At 54.2% G+C, this 17,669-nt stretch overlaps 1 protein-coding gene across 5 annotated transcripts in view; it reads right to left on the reverse strand.

The window, feature by feature from the left end:
* Positions 1–17,669, reverse strand: part of PRKCZ (protein kinase C zeta) — a 101,108-nt gene that overhangs the window by 16,767 nt on the left and 66,672 nt on the right. For all 5 annotated transcript variants that reach the window (XM_036089701.2, XM_078073894.1, XM_078073895.1 and 2 more), the window contains 6 exons: positions 16,232–16,317; positions 10,934–11,065; positions 9,709–9,787; positions 8,569–8,621; positions 6,052–6,240; positions 2,916–3,013 (listed from right to left, as the gene is read on the reverse strand). In XM_036089701.2, the coding sequence (XP_035945594.1) occupies positions 2,916–3,013; positions 6,052–6,240; positions 8,569–8,621; positions 9,709–9,787; positions 10,934–11,065; positions 16,232–16,317 (637 nt within the window). The remainder of the gene's footprint in view (positions 1–2,915; positions 3,014–6,051; positions 6,241–8,568; positions 8,622–9,708; positions 9,788–10,933; positions 11,066–16,231; positions 16,318–17,669) is intronic.

The raw sequence follows: 17,669 nt of genomic DNA on the forward strand, positions 1-17,669 counted from the left end.
GGTGGGTTACTCCGAGGTCGCACAGCTGACAAGAGGAGGGCTGGGCCTGCACCCCAGCTGTGGCTCCAGACCTCAGGAAAAACTGGGTGCGTGTGCACGAGCGCCTCCCAGGCTCGGTTCCTGTGGGCTTCTCAGAGACTTCCCGACTCTGAGCAGCCATGCCCAAGACGCCCGTGCACAGCCGCGCGGCGGGGCCCGTCTGCCAGAGGGTCACCCCGGCTCCCGGCTCCAGCCCCCGGACACCCGGCTCCCGGCTCCAGCCCCCGGACACCCCGGCTCCCGGCTCCAGCCCCCGGACACCCCGGCTCCCGGCTCCAGTCCCCGGACACCCCGGCTCCCGGCTCCAGCCCCGCAGCCATGCCTGTGAGTCCCCGTGCTCCTGGCTGCTAGGCATGTGCAGGACTTTGAGCTCCCCTCCGAGCTGGTTGTAACATGTGCAACCCTCACTGATTCATGAGTCACAAAGAATGTGACATGTGTTCACTGTATACTTGTACCAAGGACATGACTGTACCTTAAAAAACATTCTTTAAGCAGCGTGACTGCCTACAAGGTACCAAGCAAATGCTCGGGGCACAAACGCACTCAGCGCCACCCTGCTCCCTCCAGGAGCGCACCGTGGGCTGGGGACACAGGCACATACACACAGTTGGGGTCAAAGCAGGCACATAAAAATGGCCCAGGAGAGACACCCTATCCCGACTAACCAGGTGTTTAGAGCTTCTAGACAGACTGACAGATCCTGTAAAAATAAGAGACAAACTTGATGTCCTGGGATGTGGCCTCCCCTCGTGAACGCTGTAAACAAATCTACACCTCAGTCTGGTAAAGCAGAGAGGCTGTGTCATAGGGTCATAAACACCGAAGGGACGAACTTGTTTTCAGTTCTACTTAGCGCACCTGGGAACTGACCTCAGACCATCTCCGGGGGCAGAAAGCGCTATGCTCCAGGCAACGGAGACGCGAGTGAGGTTGAAAACCTGACCCTTTTACACCCACACCCCGACCAGTTCATACAGTAAAATCAACCATCCACCACAAAACAAAGTCTTCTGGAATCTCACCATTCAGGAAGTGTGGGGTTGGGATGGGTCGTCTGCCCTCAGGCATATTCCAGAATTCCCCAAGACCCCGGTCAGTGCTACACAGACGCACGGGGAGAATGCATGGAACACAACGATGGGACCTTTCTAGAAGCTCTGAAGCAGGAGGGCAGGGGAGGGCAGGGCCCACCTGGCGGCATGACAAAGATGGACAGAGCGAAGGGACCCAGGATGGAGCTGGTCGCAGCAACCTCAGCCACAGGCCCAGGGGCCTGGACCGCATCCCAGAAGCAATTGGGGAAGTAATCAGAGGAGCTTCGAAGCGGGAGAAAGACACTTCAGATCTGTGTTTTCAAAATATGGCTTAACTCCAACATGGGGGAACTGACAGCCTGGGGAGCCCCAGGGACCAGACGCCCCAAAGAGGCTGTAGTCAGGATTCAGGCAGGAGAGAAGGGAGGAATCTGAGACACGTTTAGGAGGCAGTATCAGTGAGATCCAGGGAGGGGACAACTACAGATCGGGGGTAAAGTCCATTTATCCCAGCTGCTTTGCGCGCACAGGTGGCAGCCAAGTCAGGTGGGTCAAGGGACTGAAGGTCAGGAGGGAGGTGAGGGCGGACGTGTTCGTAGGGATGTACGAGTCACCAGTCTGATTTACAGCTGAGCTGAGTTACCACGAGCCGGACAGAGACTGTCGTCCTCAGAAAGGCCTGCTTGCAAGGCGGCCCTTGGCTGGAGTCTGGGAACTTGACCGGTAGACAGCTCCCTCCACCGATAAAAACCTCCCCTGAATCATAAGAGTGGTCTGCTGTGCATACACAATATGGTTTATACTGAACACCCTCTTTCCTTCTGGGAGTCTGGAATATTCTGGCACGTGCCAGCCCCCAGTAAAACCCCCAGTTGTCACAATTCCTTGCTGGACGATTGTGGTCTGTGTGACTCCACTCTTGGAAGCTCCCACCTGCTTTCCTCCCAACTTCACCCCATGAGCCTCTTCCCTTTGCCAGTTTTGCTTTATAACCCTCTCATGGCAAGAAATCTTAGCCTTGAGTCCTACTATGTGCTGGTCCTGTGAGTTCTCCTGCTAAATCACTGAACCTGGGGGTGGTCTTGAAGACCCCGACACAGAATATAGTCAGTATTTTTTCAAATAAACAAACTGGGTGAGTTCAAGTCAACCAGCTAAAAAGAATTCTTTTTTTTTTTTTTTTTTAAAGATTTTATTTATTTATTTGAGAGAGAAAGAATGAGAGAGAGCACATGAGAGGGGTTAGGGTCAGAGGGAGAAGCAGACTCCCTGCCAAGCAGGGAGCCCGACACAGGACTCGATCCAGGGACTCCAGGATCATGACCTGAGCCGAAGGCAGTCGCTTAACCAACTGAGCCACCCAGGCGCCCTGAAAAGAATTCTAAACACAGTATATACTGACTATCCTAGACCAGTGGTTTTCAAGCCTTTTGAAACAGTAGGATTCCAATATAAAGTTTTAAGTGCAGTTGTTGGTATTTTTTAATTTATTCCACTTATTGGTAATATCCATGAGCACAGAAACCCACCTCGTGCCACTATGGCTTCCCAACACCTAACCCAATGCCTCTTCTCCTGTACTCAGTAGGATGTTTAATAAATATTTATAAATGCAATTAAATAATTTAGGTTCAAATCCATGAAATTTACTTAATACAAGATACCAGCTGATGAGAACAACAAAGTTAGTCTGATGAGCCAAACAAAACAAAACAAACAAACCCATACTTGCAATGGAGAGAACCCTAATACGATGGTGGAAACCTCATGCCTACTCAGCCGCCATACGGTTCAATTCAGAAATCAGCAGAATCTTAGAAATACGCTCTTTTTTCTTACCGACTTGTAGTCTGGAAGCAGGAGTGTAAGCCGACCAGGAAAGGGTTGCTGGATGCCTGCTCAAACACATGCTTCTCTGTCTGTACCCAGTCAATATCCTGAAATAGAAACCAGGTCATGTTAATGAGGCTCCTGAATACTCTTCATCCTCAAGAAGGGGAGGAAAGAGAGAAATGTCTCTCACCTCTGCTTGTAAGAAGACAGTGCAGACAGGAAAGGAAAATGTCCATTAAGAAATAGATCACCACCACCATCCCCATCTCCACCACCATCCTCGCTATCATGTTCATCACCATCACCACCACCATCATCATCACCACCACCACCATCATCATCACCACCATCATCATCACCACCATCACCATCATCACCACCACCGTCATCATCATCACCATCATCATCACCACCGTCATCATCACCACTATCACCATCATCACCACCAATATCATCATCACCACCATCATCATCATCACCACCACCGTCATCATCACCATCATCATCACCACCGTCATCATCACCACTATCACCATCATCACCACCATCATCACCATCACCATCTTCATCACCATCATCATTACCATCATCATCACCATCACCACCATCACCATCACCACCATCATCATCATCATCACCACCATCACTATCATCACCACCATCACCATCATCACCATCATCACCATCACCACCATCATCATCACCACTATCACCACTATCACCACCATCATCACCACCATCATCACCACCATCATCACCATCACCATCTTCGTCACCATCATTATCACCATCACCATCATCATCACCATTACCACCATCATCACCATCATCATCAAAACCATCACCATCACCATCACCATCATCTGTCACCATCTCTACCCCCATCACCAGCTGTGTGCTGGCCTCTGAGCTACAGGCCCTCCAAGCACTGCCTCATGTGCTCCCCGTGACAGCCTTGGGAGGCTGGGTTTCATCTCCACTTAAGACATAAGGAAACAGGATGGATGCTTAAGCAGATTCCCCAGTGTCCCATGCCCATCTCTAGAGCACCAGCTCCTATCACAGGGCTGTCTCCCTCCCAATCCACGCTGGAATTTGGGGAAAGCTACAAAGTCAAGTCTGTGCCTCCCTCTACACACTGGTTTCCCTGTGTGTCTCTGCTTCCTTCTGTCTGTCTCAACTTCTCTCTGCCTTTCTCTAAAAGGACACCTCTCATTGGACTCATGACCCACCCACATAATCCAGGATGATCTCCCCAAGATCCTTAACTTAATTACATCTGCAAGGACCCCATTTCCAAATAAGTTCAGATTCACAAGCTCCAGGGGTTAGGATGTGGCCATATCTTTTTGCAGGCCACCATCCAGCCCACTGCAGTGCCCCTACGGCCTAACGTCCACGGCCCAGACTCAGGGCCACAGACACCAGGGTCTCTCACAGATGCACACACACAGACATGCACATGACACACGCAGACATGGGGACACACACACACACAGCTTCTACTCACTGACTCCTAGAATCACACTTTTCTCAAGAGATCACCTAAAAGTCCCACCGCCACATCTTGGCCCACAGGGGACAATTTGAAGATGCCAAGAATGAACCAAAGCAGTGAGTCTGTCCTGAATGCCTTTTCTTTCAGTTCTACAAACTTGACCTCAGACACTCCACTAACTTTCTAGCTGGCCAGGGTTCCAGTAAGGGGATCTGGAATCATCTTGCAGCGCTGCTGACGAGCAGTGAAGATGTGAGCAGGCCGCTGCCTCCCGAGCCTGTGTCCTCAGCTGTGAGGCGTGGGTACCACCACTCGCTTACGAGCTCAGCACTCAGGGGCCAGTTGGGCAGTCTGTGCTCGCACAAATGCACCCTGCTGATAGGGCAAGTAAAAGCTCTAGTTTAGCCCCAGCTCTCTCCTCCAAACCATGCGCCTGGGCCAGGGCTGGGGAGCCCTCCTGTGATCTGCTGGGCCCGTGGACACCAAGTTGCCTCATGTACTACGGGGGCCCAACAGCATTATTGCTGCCTACGCATCAGTCCTTCCTCTGCTTCCAAGAGACAGAGTCTGCATTCAACTGTGAAAGAAAAAGACCAAAAGTACATGAAGCCAAGAAGCCCAGAGAGATGCTCAACATCACCAGTCGTTATGGAAATGCAGATCAAACCACAATGAGGTGCCACTTCTCACCCACCAGGGTCATGATTATCACAAACCAGAAAACGGCAAGTCCTGGAAAGGGTGCGCAGAACTGGAACCCTCACGCGCTGCTGGCAGGAACGTGAAACGGTGCACCTGCCCAGCACGGTTCAGTGGTTCCTCAAATAGAGCGTGAATAACCCTATAAGCCAGCAATTCCACTCCTAGGCAAACCCCTCAAGAACTGGAAAGAGGGACTTGAACAAATACCCACACATGAACATTCACCGCGGCACAGCTCACAGTTGCCAAAAGGTGGGCGCAACCCCAATCTCTGTCAAGAGATGAACCAAATGTGGTCTACTCATAAAATGGATTATTATTCAGGCATAAAAAGCAATGAAGTTCTAGGAAGCCTGGGTGGCTCAGTCAGTTACGCACCTGCCTTCCGCTCAGGTCATGGTCCCAGGGCCCTGGGACTGAGCCCCGCATCGGGCTCCCTGCTCAGCTGGGAGTCTGCTTCTCCCTCTCCCTCTGCTCCTCCCCCTGCTCATGCACACGTGCTCTCTATCTCAAACAAAAATCTTAAAAAAAAAAAGGCAGTGAAGTTCTGATACGCGTACTATGTGGAGGAACCTTGGAACACGATGCTCATTGCAAGAAGCTGGACACAAAGGGCCACAGAGCGTGATTCCACGTACAGGAAATGTCGAGGAAAGCTAAGTCCAGAGACAGAAGGCAGATGAGCAGTGCCAGGGGCAGGCCGTGGGGGGTGGGCGCTCACGGACGCAGGGTTTCCTTCTGGGGGGGGTGACCGTGTCTTGGCACGAGACGGCGGTGACGCAGCGCCACGTCGTGACCGCACCAAACGCCACATGAACGTATACTTTAAAATGGTTAAAATGGTGAATTTTGTGATGTGCATTTTACTTCCATGGCAAGAAAGACGCACGGGAGCCAAGATGAAGACCCTAAGTGGAAGCGCAAACCGGCGTCCACGCTCACCTCGTCATCGTGGACCAGGTCCTTCTTCACCACTTTCATGGCGTACATTTGATCATTCTTCTTCAGGCGCACCAGGAGGACCTTGGCGTAGCTCCCACGCCCGATGACCCTGATCAGGTCGAAGTCCTGCAGTCCGAGCCCCTGAGATATTTTGATTCCATCCATCCCATCAATAACCGGCTTGAGGTCCTGAGGACAAGAGAGAAGTGAGAAAGGAAAGACTCCTCCCTGCGGAGGTTAAGTCCCTGCGAGCAATTCTGCTCACAGGCTCTGACTCCATGACCACCCCAGACCCCCCACTCACAGCCCGTGGCCGCCGCAGAGCGTGGGGGTGCCCGGGGCCGGCCTCCCAGGACAGGCTCCCCCACCGGTGCTCTCCTGGGGGCTCTAATGCCGAACTAGCTGATGTCTGCAAAGCACAGCCACAGCCCCACGCGAGGGCTACAGAACGCAAGAGAAAGGCGATCCGATTAAGAACAGAAGCTTCCCTCCTACGAATTATTTCTGGCAAGGGTACCTGTGGTGGAGGCAGGAGGTACCTAAGTGCTCCTGTCTCATCCCAGATGCAGATGTTATGTTAATGAGAAAACTTTTGAGAAGCCCCAGGCCACCTAAAGGTGGGACCAAGCAGGTGATTAGAAGCTTGGAACTCAGTCTCACCCCTGACCTCCGGGGATGGGAGAGGGGCTGGGGATTGAGCACATTCTCCAACCGCCAATGACTTAATCAATCATGCCTCTGTTATGAAGTCTCCAAACAAACCCCAAAGGACGGGGTCTGGAGAGCTTCTGGTTGGTGGACACGTGGCGGTGTGCCTGGACAGGGCATGGAAGCTCCGTATCCTTCCCCCATCCCTGACCTCATGCAGCTCTTCCTCCGGGCTGTTCCTGAATTACAGCCTTTTATCATAAGCTAGTAATCTATTAAGTAAGATGTTTCTCTTGAGTTCTGTGAGCTGCTCAAGCAAATTAATGGAACTCACGGAAAGGGTCATGGGAACCTGATTTATAGCTGGTTGGTCAGAAGCACAGGGGACCACCTAGCCTGCACGTGGCCTCTGAGGGGGGCAGTCTTGTGGGCCTGAGCCCTTCACCTGTGGGGTCTGATGCTAGCTCCAGGTAGATGGGGTCAGAATTGGGCGAAATTGTGGGACACTTGGTCAGTGTCCTCTAAGAATCGAAGAACTGCTTAGTGATGTGGAAAAAGTACAACAGACAAATAAAGGGTTTTATGCAAATAAAATTTGACAAAAATTGCAGCTCAAGAGCCAGCCCTGGACCTGCTCTGCCATCTGGGCAGAGAGGGTGCTCGGGAACTGAACCCACAGCAGATACGGTGCCACACCTGGCCCCTAAAGAGCCTCTGGGACGGCAGCCTCTGGAAGAGTCAGAAAGGATGTGCCCCAGACAAGACTGAGCTGTGCCACGGCAGCAGACCACGCTTCTGGAGCCAGGTCCTGGGCTGGTGCACGCCCTCTCCTCCCTGCCCCCCAACAGACCAACTTCACTGTACTGCACAGCCCACCCACCAAAGCAGGAGGGCCCTGTGCCCCATGTGGGCCATGCCCACGGGTGCCAACATCCTGTTGCTTCATGAGGTACCAATTTCCCAGTGATGGGAACACTTGTCCTGTGACAGGAGACAGAAGATAGTTGCAGAAAATGTAAGCATTTGCACCTTGGGAGTGGGGAGAATCAAGTTACTAGCAAATGTGGTGAGCATCTATCAATCTACCTCTGACGTTGGCCCACCCAGCCATAAACTTGCCCAAAACAGGACAAAGGACAAGTCTGGTTCAGGGTGATTCCTCCACGTGGATCCCCGCAGACAACGGAAGCCGTGCAAGAGTACGAAGTGATCCCACTCTCCAGGGACCAGCCTTCCCACCTTTTCTCGAAGCACATGAGCCTGGGGTCTCCGTGTGCTCCTTGCAGCCCACTGTGGGGGCCCAAGCCACCCTGTACTGAAATGGGAGGAGCCACGCTGACGACTGGTGTTGTGGGAAGCTTCCCGTGTGCCAGCCATGGGGTAGGGGTTCATACACATGCTCTCAGTTCACCCTCACAAAAAGCTGTGGTCATTATCCAACTTGACCGAAGAGGATTCTGAGGTCAGAGAGTCCCCTGACCCAGGCTCGGACCAGGCCTGCCGCTTGGGCTCACCTGGCCAATGACACCTCATCCCCCCAGTTCTGTGCAGCTGTGAGAATAGTACACCACCACCACATCCTCACGTCTGAGATTCAGCACTGGCTTGTGTCTGCCGCACCCGCCGGCTCTCTGTCCACCTAACAATCCGGAGATTCCTTCTGTGCTGAATACTGGAGACTCCACGGGACTCTGCCCTGAACCCCTCAGTGTGCATCACCTGAGCGGTCCACAGACCATGCCCTCACAGTGAGCAACAATTCCCAAGCCTGTCTAGTTCATATTTAAATTTCTGTAATTGCCCCAGAAATGAGCTAATGAACTTGTAAAAAGAAACTGGAAACACTAATGAGCCATTTTATACACTCACCTCAGAATCATCTTTAATGTTGTCATGTTTCCGGGTTGAAGAAATGTAAGCAACTGGTGAAGAGAGAAAGAAAGCAACAGGACATTGCAGACATTGTCAGGAACGCAGCCTGAGACACAGGGGCTCCCACGGCCCCTCACTCCTCTGCAGACACCAGCGGTCCAGGCCAGGCCGGCCGCACTGAGGGCAAATCTCGGAGCAGCCACACCTAACTGCAGAGCCCTAAGAAAATGCAGCTTCTTGGTCCCACCCAGGCCTCCTGACTCTGCACCTCTGGGCGTAGAGCTGGGGAACCTGCATTTGTGACAGGTTTTCTCAGCGATTCATCTAGAAGCAAGCATTCACAAGAGTTCGGTGTCTAGCCTTCCAGATGTTGTTCTTAGAGTATGCAGGTGGGTGGAAGAGAGGATGGATGGGTGGAGGGTGGGTGGGTAGATACATAAATGGCTGGATGGCTGGATGGGTGGTAGTTAGGTAGGTGTGTGGTGGGTGCCGTTGTTATTAGGAATCTCCTTTGTGTGAGGTTTTGTGCTAAACGCTTTATGTTCTGTGGTCTCATTTCATCCTTCAAGCGCTCTCAGGGCACAGAACTCACATTTACCATGCTCTTAACAGTGCACAGACTTCGGGAGCTCAGAGCTGGGCTATCTGTCCAACTAGTATTCAAAATCTTTCTCCAAATGCTTCTGAGCATTAAAAAAAAAAGTCTCTCCTCCACCAAAAAAACCCCATAAAATCCCACAGAAACTCAAGAACCAACGTGACAGCAGGCTTTTCCATGGAGACCAGCCTATGCAGCAGCCCACCCGTGGGAGGGCCTGCCTGTGGTAGCCGCCAAAGTATCTTCTAGAACTCCCAAAGTCGGTGCTGAGGGAAAACGCCCGCCTGGACTCCTATGGCAGCCACTCTCAGAGATGTGTGTGCCCAGGGAAGGCCACCCCACTCTGCCATCTCTGCCCAGGGATGATGGAAGGCCCTAGAGACGTCCCCAGCCCCGCAGTGAGGGGCGCATGCTTGCCAATATTGACCCTCAGAGAGCAGATGGGAGCTAGAAAGGATTCGCGCTCAGAAAGGGGAGGCACGCAGGAATTCCAGGGTGGAGAGCCTGGGCTCCACCAGCAGGAAGAAAGCAGCCCCTACTTCCATCGGTGTCCTCAGAAGGAAGGTCCACGTCGTCCTTGTCATCTACTGCAGGTTCTTGGGAAGGCATGACAGAATCCTGCAAAGAGATGGGCATTACAAAGTGACCAGGCAGGCGTTACAATGTAGCTTCTGGAGACACTGTGTGGCTTTCTATCACCACCTCCTGTGATATACACATTATAGCCCGTGTCCTAATACATATTCCACACATCACCTGCTAACCTTACCACACTGGAGACAGGAAGACCCACACGGACATCTCCTGTGATCCTACAGCAGGAGACCACTCAGCACCTCAGGCTGTGACCTTTCCAGCACGTGCTTTAAAAAATGGGGCCTTTGTACATAATGCTTGGTAGTCTCCCCCGCCCCCCCCGCCGCATCAGAGAGTCCTGCGGGCTGATGTCACAGCTGAGGCAGTCCCCTATTGGCCGACATTAAGCTCCAGGTGTTGGCATCCCTCAGCCCCTGACTGATACATCTGTGGGGCTGGCCTTATTTCTCAGGCTAACGTGGACCTATGGGGTCAAAGGGTATGTGCACCCTTTCGGTTTTTGGCAGCCACGGCTGGAAGGACTTTAGGAAGACCGTGTGCATTTCCCCCACACCAGCCCGTGTAGGAACGCCACCTCCCAGTGCTCAATCAGGGTTAGACATCAGATGAGCCAACCCGCCCAGACGTGCCTGCCAGAGGCCCAGGAGGAACTCAACGTCCAGTTCAGGCTCCTGCTCAGGGGTCCCACGAGCACTACCAAGCCTGAATACTCAGGAGGGAAATGAACAACACATCAAAGGGCCAGGGTGCTTTACGTCCACGGTCACAGGCTGAGGGGCACATGGGGGGTGCATCCTCCGACTTTCAGGGAGGCATGGGCTTTCCCTCTGCGGCTCCTTAGAGCTGCTTCATGCCTCGGGTACAGATGAGCCTCCCCTTGCTCCCGTACCTTCATCCCAGCGTGGCAGAGGGCCCTGGAGGCCCCGCTAGAGGCCACCTGCCTGAAGAGTGCTGGGGGCTCAAAGGGCGTAGGAAGAGGGGCCCCACCCGGGGTGCTGGCCGGGGTCATGGCTCTGCAACCCACAGGCACCCCCTCCTTTTGTCTCATTGGTGGCAGGACCCTATTCGGACGGAGGGAGCCTGAGGGTCACCAGGGTCAGTGCGGACAATGAGCTTGAGGCTGCCCCAACTCGTGGGCCCCCAGGGCCCTATCTGGCCCACACTCACCATATGCCTTTTGCAGGTCAGCGGGACGAGCACGTGGCAGCGTTTATGGACCAGCAGCTTGCAGTTGATGCACCGGTAGCCCTGCCTTGCGAGACCCCATATCCTTTCACTGCACTGGCCACAGTACGCTCTCTGCAGGCAAGAAAAGCAGCCATCAGGCCGAGGGCCGGGGTGTCCCCTGAAGCCATGCTACACTAGGGACCCAGCTCAGCGCCGGGGCATGTGGCATCTTCCCTGATTTCCTCAAAAGATGACGGGGAGCTAGGACAAGAGGTGGCCCAATCAGCTGGTCACATCTGGACACGAGGCTCTGCCCAAGCTCAGGAGCCCCCACTGGGGTCCATCCCCAGGTTGGGGGAACCAAGGGCCCCAAGGAGGGGGCTGGGACCCCGCTCTGGCAGGGGTGATGAGACCCCTCCTCGGGCAAGGACCCACCCCTGCTTGCAGGGGCTGAAGGGGGATCACAGCTCCTGCTGGGCTGTGTGCAGAGACCCAGGCTGAGACAGGCACGGGAGACGTCCGGATTCGCCTCTGGATGACCATGGAGACAGGGACTCTGCCCAGCATTCTGACGTGTCATAACTTTGAACTGCTAGGGGCAATCTGCGATTATCTTGGGTGTTTTGTTTTGTTTTTTGTATTTTTAAAGATTTTTAAGTGGTCAATCTTTGTTCTTCAAGGTTCTAAACATCTGAAGCTAATGGTAACTATCAGTTTGTTTGGTGATGTTTTCCTAATTTTTAACTGTTACAAAGTGCATGAAGATGAATGTGTTCACAAATCTGTTTACACGTGGCAGGAGGGGCACGTGAGTGGCGCCGGGTTCCCGTGATCATCTTTTCTCTAGCTGTTACTCATATGTATGTTTAACAAATTTCATTCTTTTGAGAGAGCCTCTCATTATTCCTGAAGAACAATAAAAAGGACCACAATTGTACTGAGCGGAGTTCATTTATGCCCGATGGAATCCTCTTGGCGTGGGGCGTGGCGGTGTGGTGGCGTGGACAGACCGTGTGCCCGGAGCTCACAGCCACGGGCACCGAGAAGCCGACTCCTCATCGGCGAAGTGCCGAGCGGGGAAACCAGGACCCGAGGGAGCCAGTCCCCACACACAGAGCTTCAGGTCCTGGTCACGGCTCTGCGGCCAGTGCCCGGGGCTGTGCCCAGCACACAGTCGGTGCCCAATACATGTTTGCTAAGGTCAAGCAAACACACACGCAGCCCCATTATTTTTAACTTTGGAAACAAGACAGAAAAGCATTTATTCCAAGTCGTCTGTATTGCCTAAAGCATCCCTCCCACAAGCAGCCAAACGCAAACCGTGGGGCCGTCGGGGAATGGGCTGAAGTGCAGCAGACGGCAGTGAGGGCTGGACGGGGGGCGGCCGCAGGGGCCCCTGACAGCATCTCCAGCTCTGGCCGCCCTCGTTTCGTACCAGCATTGCCCAAGTAGGGCAACCGCTGAACGCCTAACTTCGGAAGTCAAAGAAGAGCTTCGGGTATGAAGACCAGTTTTCATTCTCTTCCGCGTGTCCGGCTGCGTCAAACCATTTGTGAAGCCATTAAGAACAATTCACTTTTCTTATATAATATGCTAACGTGTTTAGCTTTCCCACGGTCACGTTGCACAACTAATCTGCAGTGCTTCTTCCGTCGGCCACTCGGTGGCTTCACAAATTCACATATTCCTTCCCAGAGACAAGCAGGGGCTGGTAGGCCAGCTGCTGACGGAGAGCAGCACGCTGTCCCCGGGGCTCCGCACCAGGGACGTGGAAGGGACGTGGGACCCACGCGCCCACACCGCTCAGGACAGGCTGCCAAGGGCTCTTTATCTCAGACCTCTTTTTGAACTGTTAACACTTCGGGAAACATGACACTAAAAAACAAAACCTAAACCCTAAGCTTCGATACTCTGAAATTCACCTGAATGAATAAATTGATGGAATGAAAATATTTTTAAGCCTCCTTACACACTGCTGACTTGGTTCCTGGCTCGTATTTTCAATCACGCATTCTACTTTTCAGTCACCCTGAACTCTTTTCCATCTAAGCCTTTGGTCTGGGTTTTTGCAGGTTCTTGCTCGGATGCCCTGTTTCCACTGTGCTTTGTGCTTCCTGACCGTGAGCTCAGGTGTCCTACTGGTTCATCCGTGGAGTCCTCTGAGGCTGGGCTGTCGAGGAGCCGCACCTCTGCTGGCCCCTGGGGAGCCCTCCTGGGCTGGCCCACTAGGCTGCGGATCAGGGCTGCAAGAGTGTGGGAGGTCCAGCTTGAGGCTGCAGATTCTCCGTGCATTCCTGCCTCTTCCTAGAAGGTATAAGAAGCTATTGCTCTTCCTGGGGCCAGAGGGACAGCCTCATTCCTCCCTCCTGCATCTTCTGAATCCTGCTTTCATGCTAATGCAGGGTGGGGAGGGGGTCTCATGCTGGGCCCAAAACCTGCTCCTCTTGAGGCCTTGATCCATTCAGCAAGTAGTAACTCCAATCTTCTACTCTAGGAGCAGGCAAACTACAGCTGTGGGCCAAATGCGGCCATGTTTTTTATAAATAAAGTTTTATTGGAACTCGGCTTCGCTCATCTGTTTACCCCCTGTCTGTGGCTGCTTTTACATTACAATGGGGTTGGCAGTTGCAACAGAGACCTGGTGGCGCAGGAAGTCTAAGATATTTACTCTCTGGCCCTTGACATGAATTGCTTGCTAACCCTGTCCTAGCTGCTTGGGCCAAAAAGCTTAGGAGAAACCCTTGACCAGCATTTACAGGAAATGCTCATGCCCTGGGGTTCCCAGGGCCAGGCTCTGACCTTGCCCTCATGCCACCCCATCCATGGCACTGGTGTCTCCTTTTCTAGGGTGGAGGTCTTCATTTCTCCTCCGGAAACTTGCTGGATCTCTCCCTTTGATTCACCAGTGGAACTTTTTCTCACTGTTCTAGAAGAAAAGTCGTGTCAAGGACAAATAAAGATCCTGGTGGGGAGACTCAGCCATATGACTGACACCCACTCACTTTCTACCCAGGTCACCGATGAAGAACATGAGAAATCATCTCTTGTGGGCCCTTGCCCCGTAAATCTTGCTGATTCCTGCAGAACCAAGTGTGTAGCTCTTAAAACATCCTTTCAAGTGACAGGTGGAGGTGATCCGCACAATCCTGTGATTAACATGGTGAATGGTGCAGACCCAGCCTCCAGGGTCCGAGCAAGACGCAGGACTCGGAACAAGGACAATCAGGTGGGAAATCAAACTTGGCAACACGTTCAGGCTCCTGTGCTTCCTTGTTCTGTGAACACCGAACAGTCTAAGAGTCGAGGGTCTTTGGCCCCCTTCCCAGTCCCCCTGTGTTTGTGAAAACCTACACAAGGTGCTCTGGGGACACTGAATGGGGTGGCAGGGGCACCCCTGGGAGTCCCCGCTCCTCCACAGAGAGGAAAAGCCTTTTCTCACTGACTATGGGGGGGGGCAGGAAGGGCAGGCAGGGGGAGAGGGTGACGGCCTGTACCTTGCAATCAGAGAAATGGGTTTTTCTCCTAAAATCTGCAGAGAGGGAGAAGCCAGGTCCCTCTGTGCTGCCCGGGCCCCGGCCTGTCTTGCTGGGTGGGTGGGCTTCATCGTGGACCAGTGAGTGTGCGGTAATGAAGGAAACAGCGTTTCCCTGAAAGTCAACATGGGGGGGGGGGGGCGCTCCTAGAACCTTCTGTCTGATATCCTGAAGGCTGGCCAGTCCCATCTGGCTGAGGCCCCTCTCTGTCCAGAACCAAGCCAGCGCCCAGTTGTGCAGAAAGAGAAGCCACCTGGCCACACAGCTGGCTGGTAAACACAGGGTGGGGCGGCAGGTGCCTCGCATCCTGGGGGTTGGGACGTTTCCATCTCTTCACGCTGTCAGCAGCCAGGTTCATCCTATCTGGTTGGCTCACCACAGCATCTCCCATCCACACCCCGTCAGTCCATCCAGAGATGGAACAAAGGTCTATTATCCACGCATGCCCCCTCAGTCCTACCCTCCGGCAGCACTTGGCATCAGGGTCCTCTCATACCTTCTTGCTTGGGGATGCCTGACCTCCCCGAGGCATCTGAAATTCCTTGGACCCCCTGTTCTCCTGCCACCCACCTGGGTTCCTTCTCATTCCTGATAGACACGCTCCATTCTTTCTTGGTCCCTAACACAGTGCCCTAGGTCTCCCCTAGCTGACTTTCTTCCAGTCATTAGTTACGATAAACAACAAATCTGTGTTCAGAGTCCCTGTGCCCAGAGCACTAGGCCCGGTGGGAGAGAGCAGACACAGACCTGTGAGGAACATCAGCCGCACATGGGAATGGGGGCCGCAGGGATGATTGTCTGAGCCAAGACGGAGTAAGGCACAGCACAAGCTCTGAGCACGCTGGGGGGGGGGGGGCAGGGCGGAGTCTCAGGACGTACAAAGGCCCTCAGGTGTGCATGCGCTTGGCTGTGGGAGTGGGTTGAATGATGTCCCCCAAATTCATGTCCCCTTAGAACCTCCAAATGTGACCTCGTTTGGAAAAAAAATTTTTGTAGATGTACCGTCAAAATGAAGTCGTACTGGATTGGGCGGGCCCAACCATGCCTGGCGCCCTTGGGAGAGAGCAGAGGCCACGTGAGGGCAGAGCAGACGTGGGGCTGCTGCAGCTACAAGCCGAGGACCGCCGGCAGCCCCCAGGGGCTACAAAGAGCAGGAAGGATCCTCCCCTAGAGCCACCAAAGGAGCACAGCCCTGCACACACCTTGGTTTGGGACCTCTGGCTCCAGAACTGGGAGAGAATGAGTTTCTGCTTTAAGCCCCGGGACACGAACGTCCTTGGCCAGTGAGGCACCTGTAGGTACCACCCCTTCCACTGTGAAGTGGGACCATCACAAAGCCACCTGAATTGCATCACTTCTAGAGAACAGAAGAGCATCCTGAAGAGAACGGATGGAAAGGACGGGCTGGGAGCCACGTGGGTGGCAGACACGGGGCTGTCGGGGTTTCGGGGCTCACACCAGCGTCATCGGTCAAATCCGCAGACCCACTTCTGACCGCAAGCAGGCCAGGACCTCAGAGCCCCCGCGCCCCCGGCAAGGGCGGCCTGACCCGGGCCAGCAGAGAGACTCGGAGACGCACACACCACATTTGTCAGGCGGCCACCACGTGCAGAAAAGGCCCAACGCTTCAGGACCGGGCTTGTCGGCCTCTGAAGCCCGTCCCACTCTCAGCGGGAAGTGTCCCCACCTATCCCTTGGCTGGTGAGGGCAGGGCGGGCGGGGCGGGGACAGCCCGGGAGCTGGGGGCTGAGGCGGTGGCACTCACCCTGTTAAAGCGCTTGGCCTGGAAGAGATGGCCGTTGGCGCGGTACAGCTTCCTCCATCTTCTGGCTCCGCGGCGGTAGATGGATTCTGGGGGGACAGGAGAGAGGGGTAAAGAAACAGCCCCACCCCACCCGAGGTGCCCTCAGGGACAGCCGCCCTGGCAGGGAGGACAGCGGCTGGGCGGCCCCCCTGAGGGTCCGGCTGGAATGTCATCGGAGGCCAACGCACTTCCAAGCCCGCCTCCCTGTTTTCCTTTCCACCCTCCTTCCCTCCAAGCACGGAAACCAGGCCCCCTTTTCCACACTGGGGTGCGGTGCACACGGGCTGTGAGCTCATGGCTCACCGTCCTGGAGGGGCAGCGGCTGCCACATGGAGTCCACGGTCCGCCTGAAATGCAGCCGGGCGTCCTGCCCACCGGACATGAGAGACCCCTGCCCAGTGTCCCCCCGCCTGACAGATCTTGGGGCAGAGGTGAGGCAGACACACCAAGCACTTATGCTGAGTCAAGGGTTACCAAACATGTCGCTTTCGAAAAAGCGCATTCAATAATCCAAACTTGTAAGAAGGACACCGCTAATCAAAAATGCTAGAGTTACACGTTTAACTAGAACCGTTGGTTTCATTCATCTCTAAAAATGCTCGTAACTTTGCTCCTTCCAAACACTCTGAAGTGAACGCTGGTACAAAATACTCAGGGTACAACGGGAAGCTTTGTGCTTTTATAAAGTTCCGCAGTGAAAACCACTTTCATGAGTCGTGGAAGTGCCACGAACGTACACCAATGTGGAAACTAACGAAATGTTTTCAAAACAAGCAAATTACCAGCTCTGGCTGGACCGTGCTGAAATCAGGTCACAGCCACCAGAGAGCCCGCTTCTCTCCCTTTAAATGGGAGACTGAGTCAGAAACAAGACGTCCAGATTCCTCTGCGGTAGGAGCCCCACAGCCGGTGGGCAGCTGGGGGTTTGGCAGAGGCCCACACATCACCCAGGACCCCTCAAAGTTGTCCTGCCACAGACTCTCAGCCAACACCCAGACGGGAGCAGAGCCGGTGGGAGGTGGCACCGGCCTTCACCCTCCTGCTCCCTGACCTGCAAGTTCACACCTGGGCTGCAGGCCTGGGGTCCATTGGCCCCTCAGCTCTAAGGAGTCCCTGGTGACGCCCAGGGCCTCTGCCCAGATTGACAGGGTGTGTCCTGCCATTTCCAGCCCGTCCAGCCGACCTGGCTTGATCTGGGAGAAGCCTGGCCGGGGGCGGGTCCGTGCTGATGTCCATAGGACTGACCGTCCCCATGTCCCATGCATGCCCCCGACCCTCCCTGCATGTGGCATTCACAACCCCCAGCTGTCCTGCAGAGAGAAGGCACTGAGTGACAGACACAGACGGGGGGCACAGAGACGCAGAGGGAGCTGAGCTGCCCTAGCGCCAACACTCTGGT

This window comes from Halichoerus grypus, chromosome 5, assembly GCF_964656455.1.
Source record: "Halichoerus grypus chromosome 5, mHalGry1.hap1.1, whole genome shotgun sequence".
In the NCBI taxonomy this organism is placed as follows: domain Eukaryota; kingdom Metazoa; phylum Chordata; class Mammalia; order Carnivora; family Phocidae; genus Halichoerus; species Halichoerus grypus.